Raw genomic sequence first — 15,290 nt, forward strand, 5'->3', positions numbered from 1 at the left:
TCCACGCCTGTACTTTTGAGTTGTATAAGCCTTGGTTGTTCAATATTCATTTTTAAATCAAAACTTGTTTGGTTCCATATTAAAAGATTTATTTGTTCAACCTTGGTCCGCGCCTTTGTTCAATGTAAAATTTTGGCCCACTGTGAATTTGAGTTTGACACCCCTGGTATATGGATTTAAAATTAAGACTTTGCCAGGAAAATATTGTCTATAAAAGTTATAAAGCAATAAAACAAACAACAAAAATGAATAAAATGAAAAAAAAAAAATGAAAAAAAAAGATCATGGGTCAAAATTATTTTTAGGGCTGCCGCTATCAATTATTTTAGTAGCCGATTGATCGATGAACTAGTTAGTTCGAATAATCGAGTAATCGGATAAGGAACATAAAAAATTAAAATACCTCAGCTGAGCCTCAAACGGTATTAAAAAAAAAAAATGACTAAGTACAATAAAAGAACAATTGGCTAACTTACAGAGCAAATGTCAGCTAGCTTAAATGCTATAAAATGCTAACTTTTTTTTTAACAATGCTCTTAACAAATGGTTCAAACACATATTCCCACAAAAACCAGCTAAATATACCTATAAAATAGATTACCAATGCATTAAAAAACATTAGCTGAAACACTTACCTAATGTTGGTCTGAACAGGGCGCAGCTGGATTCAGCAATATGAAATGAGTTATGTCATATTCACTTTTGCCACTGGAGGGCAGTGTATCCACCCAAATCAGTAAAACTAAATGCAACCACTTTCAAAACAAACCATGACAACGCCACTTTAATGAAACGAATACTCGAAGCAGCAAAATTTAATTCAAATCTTTTTTCTTACCGAATTACTCGAGTTAATCGATTAATTGTTGCATAACTGTATGATGTAAATATTTTTTATTAAATTCCACATCTGCCTTCATGAACATGTTGTCCTCCCCTGTCGTGATGATGGCAGATGGATGCGGTATTTCCAAATTAGAACAGTGTTGACTGCAGGTAGCAGCAGAGGTTGACTGTCTCCCCTACGGGAGCAGTGATGGCCAAATAAAGCTTCTTGACGCAATGAAGGTTTGCAGCCAATTGGTTCAAAGCTTCATGGTGGTTCATTTGGTCTTATGACAGTCTAATGATGCCGTTCTCTGACACATAATGACATCTGTCATAAGCATTCTTTAATGCTCATGGCAGTGTCTTTTCATAATTATGATGTCTTATGACAGTCTTATGGTGCTACTATCAAATAAAGTGTTACCATATATAACTTGCAAATAATGAAACAACTGGAACAGTAACTGAAGAAATAATTAGCAAAGAACATCAGTTTTGATTCTTATTTACATTGGCAGCGCTGGAATGCATGTTAGGGGACATGTTGGACGACAACAGTGTTGACAGCAGGTGGCAGCAGAGATTGACTGTCTCCCCCAAAGGAGCAGTGATGGCCAAATAAAGCGTCTTGAAGCAATGAAGCTTTGCAGACAATTGGTTCAAAGCTTCATGGTGGATCATTTGGTCTTATGATGTCGCTCTCTGACACATAATGACATCCGTCATAAGCATTCAGTAAGGCTCATGGCAGTATTATTTCATAATTATGATGGTTTTATGACAGTCATACGCCGCTACTGTCAGATAGTGTTACCAAATATAACTTGCAAATAATGAAACAAGTGGAACAGTAACTGAAGAAATAATTAGCAAAGAACATCAATTTTGAGTATTATTTACATCGGTAGCACTGCATTGCATGCTAGGGGGCATGTTAGAGGACAACAGTGTTGACAGTAGGTGGCAGCAGAGGTTGACTGTCTCCCCCAAGGGAGCAATGATGGACAAATAAAGCTTCTTGAAGCAATGAAGCATTGCAGCCAATTAGTTTAAAGCTTCATGCTGGTTCGTTTGATCTTATGACAGTCTTATGATGCTGTTGTCAAATAAAGTGTTACTGGTTAATATCTTTGGGTGTAAATATCCCATAATACAGTGACAACAGCTGCAGTTTATAGTCCAGTGCGGCTTATCTCTGAACAAATGTCATTTTTGTGTCTAATTTGGTGGGTGGCGGCTTATAGTCAGATACGCCTTATAGTGCGAAAATTACGGTAAGTTTAAGGGTTAAAACCTTTTCATCATATTTCAACTCCATTGCCTGTCATTGGCAACGATAAATGTCCAATTCATTTCAAATGCGAGGAGTGGTTGTCCCGTCCGGTCAAAATGGATTGGACCATAGAATTGCAACATTACCGTAGGGAGCCATTACATGATTTTACTTTACTAATGGAACTTCGAATAGCTTCGACGAGGGAGGACTCTAATGAGATAATCAAACAAGTACTTACATACGTGATGCTTTCTATTTTTACCATAAATGTCACAACTACCGCTGTCAGTTCCATCGAAAACTATTACAGCACTGCTTGTTTTTGGAACTATTCAGGTCTCCGTGAACCACGTGACCACACGCGGCGGGATCATTGTGTGTCACAATTCGCTCTGGATTGGACGTCTTGCGCAGATAAGGACAGCCAATGAATTTTGTAAAATCATTTCGTGCATGAAGAAGTTAAAATATATCAGTGTCTGGAATTATGTAGTCCAAAAATAAAAAAATGAAAAATCGGACGTGGCCAGGGAAGGGCAGCGATACGTCGCACTGGCGTAGAGTCTGCCGGAAATACAACGAAGAAGTCTTGGTTGTGATTGTGTCGCGCTTGGCATCTCGCGAGATTTGATCGGCAAAACTAATCGTTCCGCTAGGAAAATGGCGAAAATGACCTGAAGACGTCCCTTCTTTTTCCACCTCCCGTTTTGTTTTGTCTGTCCACGAAGCAAGCCGTGGCTTTGCAGGTAGAGACCCCAGCGGTTCGGTTAGAACGCGAGAGCGCCACAAGGCTGCTTCGTGTTAGCTTCATGCTAGCTAGCGTGCCACTCGGCAAACTCGATTCCCTTGTGCGGCCACGAATGCGGCTTTTAGTCTAAAATAAAAGCAAACTGGTTCGTTTTGCCACTCCAACCCTGCGCTCATTTCGAACTCGTTTTGTTGAGCTCGCGAGGCGAGATAAATTCTTAGCCTTTAGCCATTCAGCCCTGAGGGCATATCGTTTTAACCTGACCGAAAGAAAACACAAAATAAACTTTACAACGACTCCAAAATGACTTTGACAAGTTCCAAAAAATGACAAAGGCATTCCCGTTTGGAATTTGATAATGAGGGAAAATCAATGTCCATCGTATTATGTGGAAAATGACCTCATTGGCTAACTCATTGACGGTGAGAACCACAGTTGCTTGAAAAATTAGCTGTTTTTACATTCACCACAATAACTTTGTCAAATTACTAATTACAACGCTCAAACTAAGGAAATGCATTTACAACCTTACTACTGTCAAATCGGCTTTAACATTTTTACAAATTGACTCACTAGCCGCTTTTGACAGTGATAGACGTCCACTCCGTTTGGACTGGCACGTAGTAGTTTCAAAGCTCAAATGGATTTATTATCAATGGAGTGTGATCAAGCTTTCTCGCAGGTGTACTTCTAACTCAGGGGTCTTCAAACTAGGGCTGCAGCTATCGATTATTTTAGTAGTCGATTAATCGATGAGCTAGTTAGTTCGAATGATCGAGTAATTGGATAAGGAACATGAAAAATTGAAATACCTGAGCTGAGCCTCAAACGGTATTAAAAAAAAAAAGATCTATGTATAACAAAAGAACAATTGGCTAACTTACATAGCAAAAGTCCGCTAGCTTAAATGCTACAAAACGCCAACTTTTTTTTTTTTTTTTAACAATGCTCTTAATTAATGATTCAGACACATATCCCCACAAAAAACGACTAAATATGCCTATAAACTAAATTATGAATGCATAAAAAACATTAGCTCAAACAAAAACAAAGCTGACGTTGGTCTTAACAGGGAGCAGTTGGATTCAGCCATGTGAAATGAGGCAGACCAGATTCAGATCTGAATCTGGTCTGCCTCAGGGCAGTGTATCCACCCTAATCAATACAACTAAAAGGAAACACTTTCAAAATAAACCATTACAACACTACTTTAATTAAACGACTACTTGAAGCAATAAAATTTAATTCGACTATTTTTTTCTAATCGAATACTTGAGGTAATCGATTAATCGTTGCAGCACTACTCCAAACCCTCGAGGGCCGCTGTGGGTCCTGTTTTTTGTTCATACCGATAAAGCACAGGCCTTTTAACCAATGTGGTTTCTACTAAAACAAGCAGCACCTAACTGCAATCAACTGATTACACTTATGAAACACCAGATTGGTGAAAAGGTGTGGTCTTGTTTTGTTGGAGTGAAGTCCTGCACCCTCTACGGCCCTATGTGGAATAGTTTGGAGACCACTGTTTTAACTCATTGGCTGCCATAGACGGCGGCGACAGACGTCCAATTCATTTGGACTGAGAAAATTTTTTACATACTTGATTAATAACACTACATTATTAATTTCAATTTTCATATCTATATAAAAAAATCTTTATTATTTTAGGTTTTTTTATTTTAAAAAAGTTTACACAAGCTGAGAAAAAAAAAGGATTGCTGTGATAATTTACTAATCAACAAATGATTATCAAATTAATTTGAGGTTTGATCAATTATTCCTATATTTATAAGATTATACATGTCTGTTTTAGATAATCAGATTTGTGGATTAAAAAAAATTAACGTTTCATTGACCATTTTTCATTTATAAATTTATTTTTTGTCTACACATTTTTTTTGTTTACTTTTTGAGTATCGAGTACGATTGCCATGATTCATTGACTAATCAACAAATGATTATGAAATTAATTTGATGGTTGATTAATTATTCCCTATTAGTGCTGCAACGATTATTTGATTAACTCGAGTAATTCGATTAGAAAAAATATTCAAATTTTGCTGCTTCGATTATTCGCTTAAAGTGGCATCATAATAGTTTGTTTCGAAAGTGTTTGCATTTCGTTTTATTGATTTGGGTGGATAAACTGCCCTCTAGTGCCAACAGTGAATATGACATAAGTCATTTCACATAGCTGAATCCAGCTGCTCCCTGTTAAGACCAACTTTAGTTTTTGTTTAATGGTTTTTTAATGCATTTGTAATTTATAGGTATATTTAGCTTTTTTTTTTTTTTTTTTTTTTTTTTATGGGGAGGGGGATATGTGTTAAGCATTTGTTAAGAGCACTGTAAAAAAACACCTTCAGCAGTTTATAGCATTTAAGATGGTGGAGTTTACTATGTAAGTTAACCAGTTGTTCTTTTGCTGTGCTTAGCTGCTCATTCATCTTTTTTTTTAATACTGTTTGTGGCTCAGATATTTAATTTTTTTATGTTCCTAATTAGATTACTTGATTATTTGAACTAACTAGTTCATCAATTTATCGACTACTAAAACAATCGATAGCTGCAGCCATATTCTCTATTATATTTATAAAATTATACATTTCTCTTTAAATCTTTAGGTTTGTGGATTTAAAATTTTTTGCATTACGCATTTATAAAAAAACAAATTTTTTTTTTTTGTTTACACAGGCTTTATTTTTTGTTTTAAGTATTGAGTAGGATTACCATGATTCATTGATTAATAAAAAAAAAAAATTATCAAATTTGATGGTAAATTATTCTTTTGTTTTTATATTATTTACAGAAAAGGGGAAACCAGTACCTATAAACTACATTATGAATGCATTAAAAAAGCATCAGTTCAAACAAATACTTACCTAATGTTGGTCTGAACAGGGAGGAGCTGGATTCAGCCATGTGAAATGAGTTATGTCATATTCACTGTTGGAACTAGAGGGCAGTGTATCACCCCAAATCAATAAAACTAAATGCAAACACTTTCAAAACAAACTATGACAACGCCACTTTAATTAAACGAATCCTCGAAGCAGCAAAATACCTTTTTTCTAATCGAATTACTCGAGTCACTCGATTAATCGTTGCGTAACTGTTTGTTGTAAATATTTTTAATTAAAAAAAGAAAAGATTTTTCATTGTTTTTCATAGGTTATTTTTTCAACATGAATCTTACGAATTGTCTTTTTGTGTGTGTTCGCAACTAGATTGCTGTTTTTCTCCAGAGAGCGAAGATCCTAAAACGGTCGGCTGAAGGTTTCCGTGACGACGGCAGTGGTGCTGTGGGATGAGGTAGTAGTTTGTATAGTTTTAGGATCACACCAGATCTGGGAGATAACTATACATCCTACTGTCTTTCTCACGGCAACCAAAGCATCCCGCTCGCGTGACAGCCATTTTGGGAATACAACTTTCATTCCATTTAATTGAAAAAACTCGACACTCAACTTGCTCTCCAGAATAAAATCCCATGTTTGAAAATGTCTGATTTGGACTCTTTATTACGTACGAGTGAAATGATGATTTTAGACTGCCCGTGAAGGCAACACCTGGTATTCACATAAAATGAAGGACAGTCCGATTGTCTTTATCCGATGATTTCTAGTAGAGGTGCACGATAATTATCGGTCCGATAATTATCGGTCCGATAATAGGATTCATGACGTCATCCCAATAAATCCGATAACATTATATATTATCGGCCCTATTAATAATATTTTTGGCACGGTGTCAGATTGTGATGTGTGTGTTTGTTTCCACTTCTGATTTTCCAGTATGCAAAGTTTTGTTACTGTCTTTGTTTTGTTCATTATAATAATGTTCATGTCATCATGAAAATTCCGGTTCGGTCAAAGGCAAATCTATGCTAAATCAACCACTAGTATTTTTTACCTACAGGTGTTCAAAAACTAAGGTGAATATACATAGAAAAATTATATATAATTGGTCATCGTATTGGTATCGGCCTTGAGGAGCAGGAAGTTATCGATATCGGTTTCAAAAAATGGATATCGTGCACCCCTAATTTCTAGTATAAGAGTGCAATTGCCTGTACGTGCCTTTATTGCCAATGAGTCATTACTTTAATGGTGATCGATAACGAGCATTCTGATTATTTCAATGACTCGTTTTTGTTGTCTTATCAGGATAGGCAAAACATTTTATCTACCTTTCAATAACTTAAATCTGTATACTATTTTTTTATATATTTTTTTTATTAGAATATGATCATGATTATAATTTGGCACAGTAGAGCAGCACAATCTTTTATCCTAATGTTACAATGATAAAGGCTATTTTGTTGTTGTTCACTAAAACGAATGAATTGATGAAATGGAGAATTGACTAAACATTTTCGTTATCTGAAATAAAGACTATGAAGAGAAAAACTGGATTGTCTGTTCAAAAAACCAGTTTAATAAAAAATGAACACTTTTTCTTAAAAATTGAAGTAAATGCAAATTGACACCTTAAAAAATTCAGATTTTCCAGGTGACCAAAAAAATACGCACTTTACTGTTTTATATTTAAGAACAATTAAAAAAAAAAAAAAAAGTAAAAATAAAATGACTCCGGGCCTTTTAAGTGAGTGACAATATAAAAAGAAGTCTGAAGAGGTAAAGATAATACTTTTTAAAGTCCTAACTATATCCAATTTAATTTTTTTTAAATTGCTATTTTTTTTAATTTCAAAAAAGTGGGGAAATTTTTGAATATTTACAATCAAGTCATTGGCTGCCATTAACGGCGGTAGATAACGGCTTTCTCAGCTTCATGTAGCCGACAGTCAAATTTAACATGTTGAACTGTGATAGCTCATGTTTTGAAATGAATGACTTCATGTTACAAGAAGGTAATGTAATTTTTTATTACGCTTCTGCAAAATTAGACTAAACTCGTGATAGGACATTTTTACGTATAAACATTCGGGATACACTTTTGTTAACTAGTGTTAACATGTAAATCCGAGTGTCTCAGATTGATGACGTAAACAAGCGCGACTGACAGGAAAAAGTTGAGAGTTGTCTGCGGTTCAATTAGCTTCGCTCAAAAAAAGCGCATGTCTCGTATGCCTCACGAACTACAATCACTGAAAACTATTTCTATCGCTAAAAAGCTCCAGTTTTATCCAAGTAAACACTTTACATTTGGAAATTATCTGAGCGGTCGTGACTCGTGCTACCTGGAAATGTCTTGTTGTTCTGGTTGGAGGAGTCGTCAGATTTGACGCATAGTGATGAGTCTCTCATTTACGGGATCTTTGGCTAGCTGTGACGTCATAGCTGCCTCCAATCCAACATGGCGAACATTCGGTGTGTCAAGGTGAGGAAAGAGAATGAAAGAAGCTTTCATTGTGCTTCGTCGTGTCTGTTGTTGTCACATTCATGTACGCGAGTGACGTCGCATGCGGAATGTCTTAGTGCTGTCTTTTTTGAAAGTTTTGCCGCTACAGCATGTCAACCTTCAGCTAGGCTGAATGTTGTCACAAGCTCTCTCCGTTCAACCCAAACTCCTTAAGGTAGTGCTGTGCCATATAGGAATCAATATTGGCCAATTTGTAGTACGATATGATCAATTTTGAAGTATATGCTGACAAATGGGACAAGAATTAGGACATTCCCCGCCCCTCAACTCACTTTTTCAACTTGCCACAAATGTTAAATGCCTCAAGTAGTGCTGCAAGCTAAAACTATCCACTGCAAACAAGCAGCATAGTGGCATACATAGTTTTGCTGAAATGTAAAGATATCTTATTGTCTATTAATACTTTTGATATTTGAGACTTCCGTTTATTAATTTTCAATTCAATGTGGCGGATGCAATGCGTGGAGTCTTGTTGGCCCGTTGAGCACTAGTTGCTGTGTCCGGCTGCTTGGGACTCTCTGTGAACTCTGAACTCAGCCGGAACGCGCACGGTTGTTAAGTGTCACGTGACTGTGACCTAGCCGGTAACGCGCTCGGCCAACTATACACACAAGTTCCGTGGGTGAAATATATAGTGTAAAGGGTCACCACAAAGTCACTTTATTGCCAGATGTGGCATACGCACATGACATACAACATATCTGAACTAGCATTCTTCTCAAACCTGCAATAAAATCTGGCGACGTTAACAAATGGAACTGCAATTACCCATTTATAGTAAGGTAGAATAATATCATTTAGAAAGAATGAAGTCATTGGCTGCCATTGACTGGAATGAGTGTCCAATCCATTTGAAGTGGGAGGATTGGCTGCAAATTAACAAACATTCATGAATTATCAATAAGTTATTTTGTAATATTGATTTTCTATGTTTTAAATAAAAAAAAAGATCAATAAATATATTTCAGAAAATATTTCAAACCACAAAAGGATTTTTTTAAAGTACATTTTTTCTCCTTATTTATTTAAATTTATTCATTCTTTTTAAATAAAAAAAAATGCAGAGATCCCTTGTTTTTCGTGGTCAATGGGGACCAGACCTCGCAGTGATAAGTGGAAAACTGCGAAGTAGCGCCCCCACGCCCCCAAATTTTATTTATTTTCCTGTGTGTGTTCAATGTATTTATTCAGATTCACCGTTGGAAAGAGATACATAGAAGACATGTTTTTTCACTTTTTTCCCAAAGTATAACAAAAAAAACTTTAATGTGTATTGTGTATATATATGTATTTTATGTTTTTTAAGCACTTCAAATGTAAAATTTATGATGAGTTTTAAACATCTTTCTGTCCCACCAAATTGTTTTTAAGCAAGAATAAAGTAGTAGAAAAATGCTTGGCTTTATTAAATGCTTCATTGACTGAGTCCACTCAAATCCGCTCAAACTGCTCACTTACACACATTGAGTTGTCACAGCAACTGTTTAACAAGTTAAATGATGATTGACGCATGCGGCGCTGTGAAGTTTGCTTGTCTGACAAGATTAACATTAAACGTCTGTCAATCATCGTTAGCTTTAATAGGCAACTCCTGACCAACAAAGAGCAGGGAGAGGGAGGGAGAGTGAGACTACGCGATCAGCTCGGGACAGCTGTATTTTTTTTTTGTCTTTTAATGGAAAAAAATCCACGATAGACTGAGGGCGTGAACTAACAAGGGATTACAGTTTTATCACTGTATTATCTTTTTAATTAATCCAAACGAGAGGTTTGCAAAAAAATCTTGTAATTTTAAACAACACAATAAATTACATGTGATTTACCTCTAAGGTAATTTGTTGATTCATCTGAATAATAATCAGTCAATTTTCAAAATAATGGTTTCCAATGTCACGTAATCTTCCCCCTAGGGAATGGTGGGCCTGGTGACAGGTGGGGCGTCGGGACTGGGCCGGGCCACCGTGGAACGTCTGGTGCGGAGTGGGGCGGCCGCCGTCATCCTCGACCTTCCCTCCTCCGAGGGACAAGCGCTGGCGACCAGTCTGGGCGACAGATGTGCCTTTGCGGCGGCAGATGCAAGTACCAACTCCAAAACCGGACAATTTTGGAATGCTTTGCTGGCTCACTTCCTGTAGATTTTCAGTCAGTTCACGTTCATTCACTCCTCCCAGTCCAAATGGATTGGACGTCTAGTGCCATCAATGAGATTAAAGATAGGCATTCACAGTCAGTCTTGCTGGTTTAAAAGAATTGGACGGCTATTGTGGTCAATGGCAGGCAGTGAGTTAATTTTAGGTCACTTTCTTGTTAGTTATAGGGGAATCAGGGGTCACTTGCTGTTGATTTTGGGTCAAATCCTTATTTTGGGGCATTTCTAGGTCCATTCCTGTTGGAACGCGTGAATCGGTTGAAATGTGCCGTCTGTGCTGCGTGCTGAAAAGACTTCTGGAATTTCCACAACATCAACAGGAAATGACCTGAAACTAACTGGAAGTGACCTGGAAATTAACAAAAACCTATGGGAAACGACCAAAAATCAACAGGAGATTACCCCCAAATCAGCAACAAAAATTAACCTCCAGTGCCTGTAAATGAACACGAAGTGACCTAAAATCAACAGAAAATGGCCAGTGAAAGCCCCAAAATCAACACTCGCACACAAATGCCCCAAAGAGACACACATTAATAGTAATTCGGCCAAGATGATCTGAAGCCACCCGTGAATGCACCCAAATCCACAGGAAGTGGACCAAAACCATCAGGAAGTGATGCATAAATGCCATAAAATTAACAGGAAATAAGCCAGAAATACCCACAAATCATAAGAAAGGGACCCAAAATCAATAGTAGTAATGTATAAATGCCCCAAAATTTATAGGAAGTGACCTGGAAATACCAAAATCAACAGGAAGTGAGCAGGGAATGGCCCAAAATGTGTAGCCAGATACCGGGGAATGCCCCAAATGTGAAGGAAGTGACTCGGGAATGCTTCAAATATGCAGGCAGTGACCCGGGTATGCCCCAAAATGGGCAGGAAGTGACCCGGGTATGCCCAAAAATGTGAAAGAAGTGACCTGGGAATTCCCCAAAATGTGCAGGAAGTGACCGGGGTATGCCCCAAAATGTGCACAAAGTGACCCTGGAATGCCCCAAAATGTGCACAAAGTGACCCGAAATGTCCCTAAATGGGCAGGAAGTGACCCACAAATGCCCAAATTGTGCAAGCAAGAAGTGACCCGGGTATGCTATGCCCGAGAATGTGCAGGAGGTGACCCGGGTAAGCGATGCCCCAGAATGTGCAGGTGCAGGAAGTGACCCGGAAATGCCCCAAAATGTGCAGGAAGTGACCCGGGAATGCCCCAAAACACGCAGGAAGTGACCCGGGAATGCACCAAAATGTACAGGAAGTGACCCGGGAATACCCCAAAATGTATAGGAAGTGGCCCGGGAATCCCTCAAAATGTATAGGAAGTGACCCAGGAAATCCCCATAATCAACAGGAAGTGACTTGAGGATGCTCCAAAATGTAAAGGGATTGATCTGGGAATGCCTCAAAATGTACAGGAAGTGACCCGGGAATGCCCCAAAATAATCAGGAAGTAACTTGGAAATGCTCCAAAATGTAAAAGAAGTGATCCAGAAATGCCCCATAATGTACAGCAAGTGACCCAGAAATTCACCAAAATTCAGTAGTCACCCAAAATCAACAAGGAAGTGACCAGCTGAATGCCCCAAAATCATCAGGAAGTGACCCAAAATCAACAGGTAGTTTACCTGGGAATGCCCCAAAATGGCAAGGAAGTGATCCGGGAATGCACCAAAATGGAAAGGAAGTGATCCGGGAATGCCCCAAATTGTACAGGAATTAACCCAGAAATTCCGTAAAATCAATCGGAAGTGAACCAAAATCAACAGGAGGTGACCCGGTGATGGCTCAAAATCAACAGGAAGTGATTCGAGAATGCCCCAAAATGTATAAGAATTTACCCAGAAATTCTCTAAAATCAAAAGAAAGTGACATGGGAATGCCCCAAAATCGATGAAAAGTGACCTGGGAATTCCCAGAAATGTAAATGAAGTGACCCAGAAATTCTCATAATACAATGGTAAGTGACCCAAAATCAACACAAAGTGACCTGTAAACACCCCAAAATTAAGATGACATGACCCAAAATCAACAGGAAGTGACCCACTGGAGTTTAGGGAACAGAAGAGCAAGTATCCCCAAGTTTTTAAGTAAATCTGTAAAAATTGCTACTCAAGCTGCAGGTTTCAAAGTAGCGGCTCACAATCCGAACAATACCATAAAAATACGGACTCGATAAATGTTAATGTGTACAAAACCAAGACAGTGATTTGCCTCTCAGGTGACGTCCGAAGCGGACGTGCAGTCAGCGGTCAACTTGGCGCGTGACAAGTTTGGCAAACTGGACCTGGCGGTCAACTGCGCCGGCATCGCCGTTGCTGTCAAAACGTACAACTTCAAGAAGGACGTCCCACACACCCTTGAAGACTTCCAACGCGTTATCAAGGTAAGACCAAAAAAGGCGCTGTACCCCCCCCAAAAATACATAAATAAATCACTTCGATGCCTACGCTGCTGGCAGGTGAACATCGCGGGAACGTTCAACGTGATCCGGCTGGCAGCTGGCGCCATGGCCAAGAACGAGGCGGACGCCGACGGCCACCGGGGATGCATCGTCAACACGGCCAGCGTGGCCGCTTTCGATGGACAGGTAGGCCGGGCATGGTTTTGCTTCGGGACGTCTCCCGCCTGTAAATGCCGTGTCCTTTGCATGCAGGTCGGCCAAGCGGCGTATTCTGCATCCAAAGGCGGCATCGTTGGTATGACGCTTCCCATCGCTAGAGATCTGGCCCCCATGGGCATCAGGGTCATCACCATTGCGCCCGGTGAGTATCCTTGATAGACGTCCAATCATGTGGCTCTAATAACTAAATATGAATTCTTGAAATTAGTGGACGTTCAATCCATTTGAAGCTCAATAAAAATCAGTTGAGAAGTAAGCTAGTTATGACTTGATTTAAATGTCAATTCATTGACTTTTAATGTTGCCCCTACCAACATGGCCGCCCTGAGGTCATGTTGTTGGGGTAATGAACGGTCTATTCATGCTTTTGCCGTGAACTGAAAGTAGATGTCCAATGCATTTGAAGTGGGATGGTGGCAGCGAATTAATGTTTGTTAATTTGCTGCCAGACCTCCCTCTTCAAATGAATTGGACATCTAGCACCATCAATGTGTGACAATGACTAAATAGTAGATGTTTTCACATTGATATAATTGAGAAATAAGCGAGTTATAACTTCATTTTAATGTGAATGCATTGACTTTAATAGGAACGTTGCCTCATGGCGCCCATGTTGGTAGGGACGATGAAAGGCCTTTCAATGCTTCTGGCATCAATTTAAATATGTTGTTCACTATTAGACGTCCAGTCCATTTGACGTGAAAGGTCAGCCAAGGCTCCCTCTTTAAATGAAATGGACATCTGTCGCCGTCAATGGCAGACACCGAATACCGTAACAGCGAATGCTTATCCATTGATAAAATGGAAAAATAAGCTAGTTTTGACTTCATTTTTAATGTGAATGCATTGACTTTGATGGGAACGTCGCCTCAGGGCGGCCATATTGGTAGGGGCAATGAGGTCTTTGCATGCTTTTTCCATCAATTGAAATGAATTTGTAACCATTAGACGCCCAGTCCATTTGAAGTGGAAGGCTGGCAGCAAACTAACGTTTCTTCATTCGCTGCCATCCCTCTCACTTGAAATGGATTTGGACAACTATCGCTATCAATGGCAGACAATGAGTAAATAGCGAATGCTTTTACGTTGATATAATGGTCAACTAAGCTAGTTTTGACTTCATTTTATGTGAATGCATTGACTTTGATGGGAACATTGCCTCCCGGCGGCCATATTTGTAGGGGTAACGAAAGGTCTTTTCATGCTTTTTCAATCTATTGAAATTAATTTATTACTATTAGACGTCAAGTCCATTTGAAGTGGAAGGCTGGCAGCGAACTAACAATTGTTCATTTGCTGTCAACCCTCCGACTTCAAATGGATTGGACATTATCGCCGTCAATGGCCGACAATGAATAAATAGCGAATGCTGTGACGTTGATAAAATGGAAAAATAAGCTCGTTTTGACTTTATTTTAATGTGAATGCGTTGAATTTGAAGGAACGTCGCCCCTACCAACATGGCTACCAGGAGATCAATTTGATGGGGGCGACGAAAGTTTTTTTTTCATGCTTTTGCCGTCAACTGAAATTGGGTTATCACCAGTAGACGTCCAATCCATTTGAAGTGGGAGGCTAGCAGCGAACAACCTACCACTTCAGATGGATTGGACGTCTATGGCCCTCAGTATTAACCAGTGACTGTCCCTCAGGTCTGTTTTCCACGCCGCTCCTGGCTGGGCTGCCGGAAAAGGTGCGCTCCTTCCTGGCTCGCCAAGTGCCCTTCCCGTCGCGTCTCGGAGACCCGGCCGAGTTTGCCCACTTGGTGACGGCGCTGGCCGAGAACCCCATGATTAACGGCGAGGTGATCCGATTGGACGGCGCCATTCGCATGCAGCCCTGATGTGCCTTTTCCACCGCCGGCACTGTGGAAAGTCACGCGTTCTTCTCATCACGTCGTTTGCTCGTAAAAATAAAGGTTATTGATCAGTTTTTGAATAAAATGACTGAGTTTTTATGAAGTGAAGTACACTGCGTTTTTTGTAAATTGTAATATTACAAGATTAAACTTGTAACATTAGTACAAGATTACAGTAGTATTGGTACAAGAAAAAAGCTTTAACATTACGAGAATGAAGTCACGTTATAATTTTACAAGATTAAACTGCCTATGACAGCAAAAAGCATGTTTTTCATATTTCACACGGTATTTTATGCTACTGAATGAAATGGACGTGTGGAAGTGATTGTTTTATTTCTTCCATTTTTTGAATCCCACGCCATGAAAATGAATAAATTCCTGTTATGAGGAGGAATGCGAAGGTGACGTCACCCGGGTCAGAAT

General features: G+C 39.0%; 1 protein-coding gene across 2 annotated transcripts; it reads left to right on the forward strand.

Moving 5' to 3' along the window:
* The first annotated feature begins 2,701 nt into the window (after positions 1 to 2,701).
* Positions 2,702 to 15,106, forward strand: hsd17b10 (hydroxysteroid (17-beta) dehydrogenase 10). 2 transcript variants are annotated; one of them, XM_057856000.1, is made up of 7 exons: positions 2,702 to 2,850; positions 6,080 to 8,195; positions 10,148 to 10,312; positions 12,605 to 12,769; positions 12,845 to 12,973; positions 13,040 to 13,148; positions 14,659 to 15,104. In XM_057856000.1, exons 2-7 carry the CDS (start codon positions 8,172 to 8,174, stop codon positions 14,847 to 14,849), a joined length of 783 nt encoding a protein of 260 aa, XP_057711983.1. In that variant the 5' UTR covers positions 2,702 to 2,850; positions 6,080 to 8,171; the 3' UTR covers positions 14,850 to 15,104. The 2 variants fall into 2 exon arrangements, with proteins under 2 accessions (XP_057711983.1, XP_057711991.1); XM_057856008.1 differs by lacking the exon at positions 6,080 to 8,195 and having other exon boundaries at positions 2,734 to 2,850; positions 14,659 to 15,106.
* The last annotated feature ends 184 nt before the right edge of the window (positions 15,107 to 15,290 follow it).

The sequence above is a fragment of the Corythoichthys intestinalis genome, chromosome 2, assembly GCF_030265065.1.
Source record: "Corythoichthys intestinalis isolate RoL2023-P3 chromosome 2, ASM3026506v1, whole genome shotgun sequence".
Taxonomy (NCBI): domain Eukaryota; kingdom Metazoa; phylum Chordata; class Actinopteri; order Syngnathiformes; family Syngnathidae; genus Corythoichthys; species Corythoichthys intestinalis.

Excerpts from the sequence above, each read along its gene's own strand:
- hsd17b10 (XM_057856000.1), top strand. The coding sequence starts at position 8,172 with ATGGCGAACATTCGGTGTGTCAAG. Across the intron at positions 8,196-10,147 it reads CGAACATTCGGTGTGTCAAG|GGAATGGTGGGCCTGGTGAC; the intron begins GTGAGGAAAGAG and ends TCTTCCCCCTAG. Across the intron at positions 13,149-14,658 it reads GGTCATCACCATTGCGCCCG|GTCTGTTTTCCACGCCGCTC; the intron begins GTGAGTATCCTT and ends ACTGTCCCTCAG.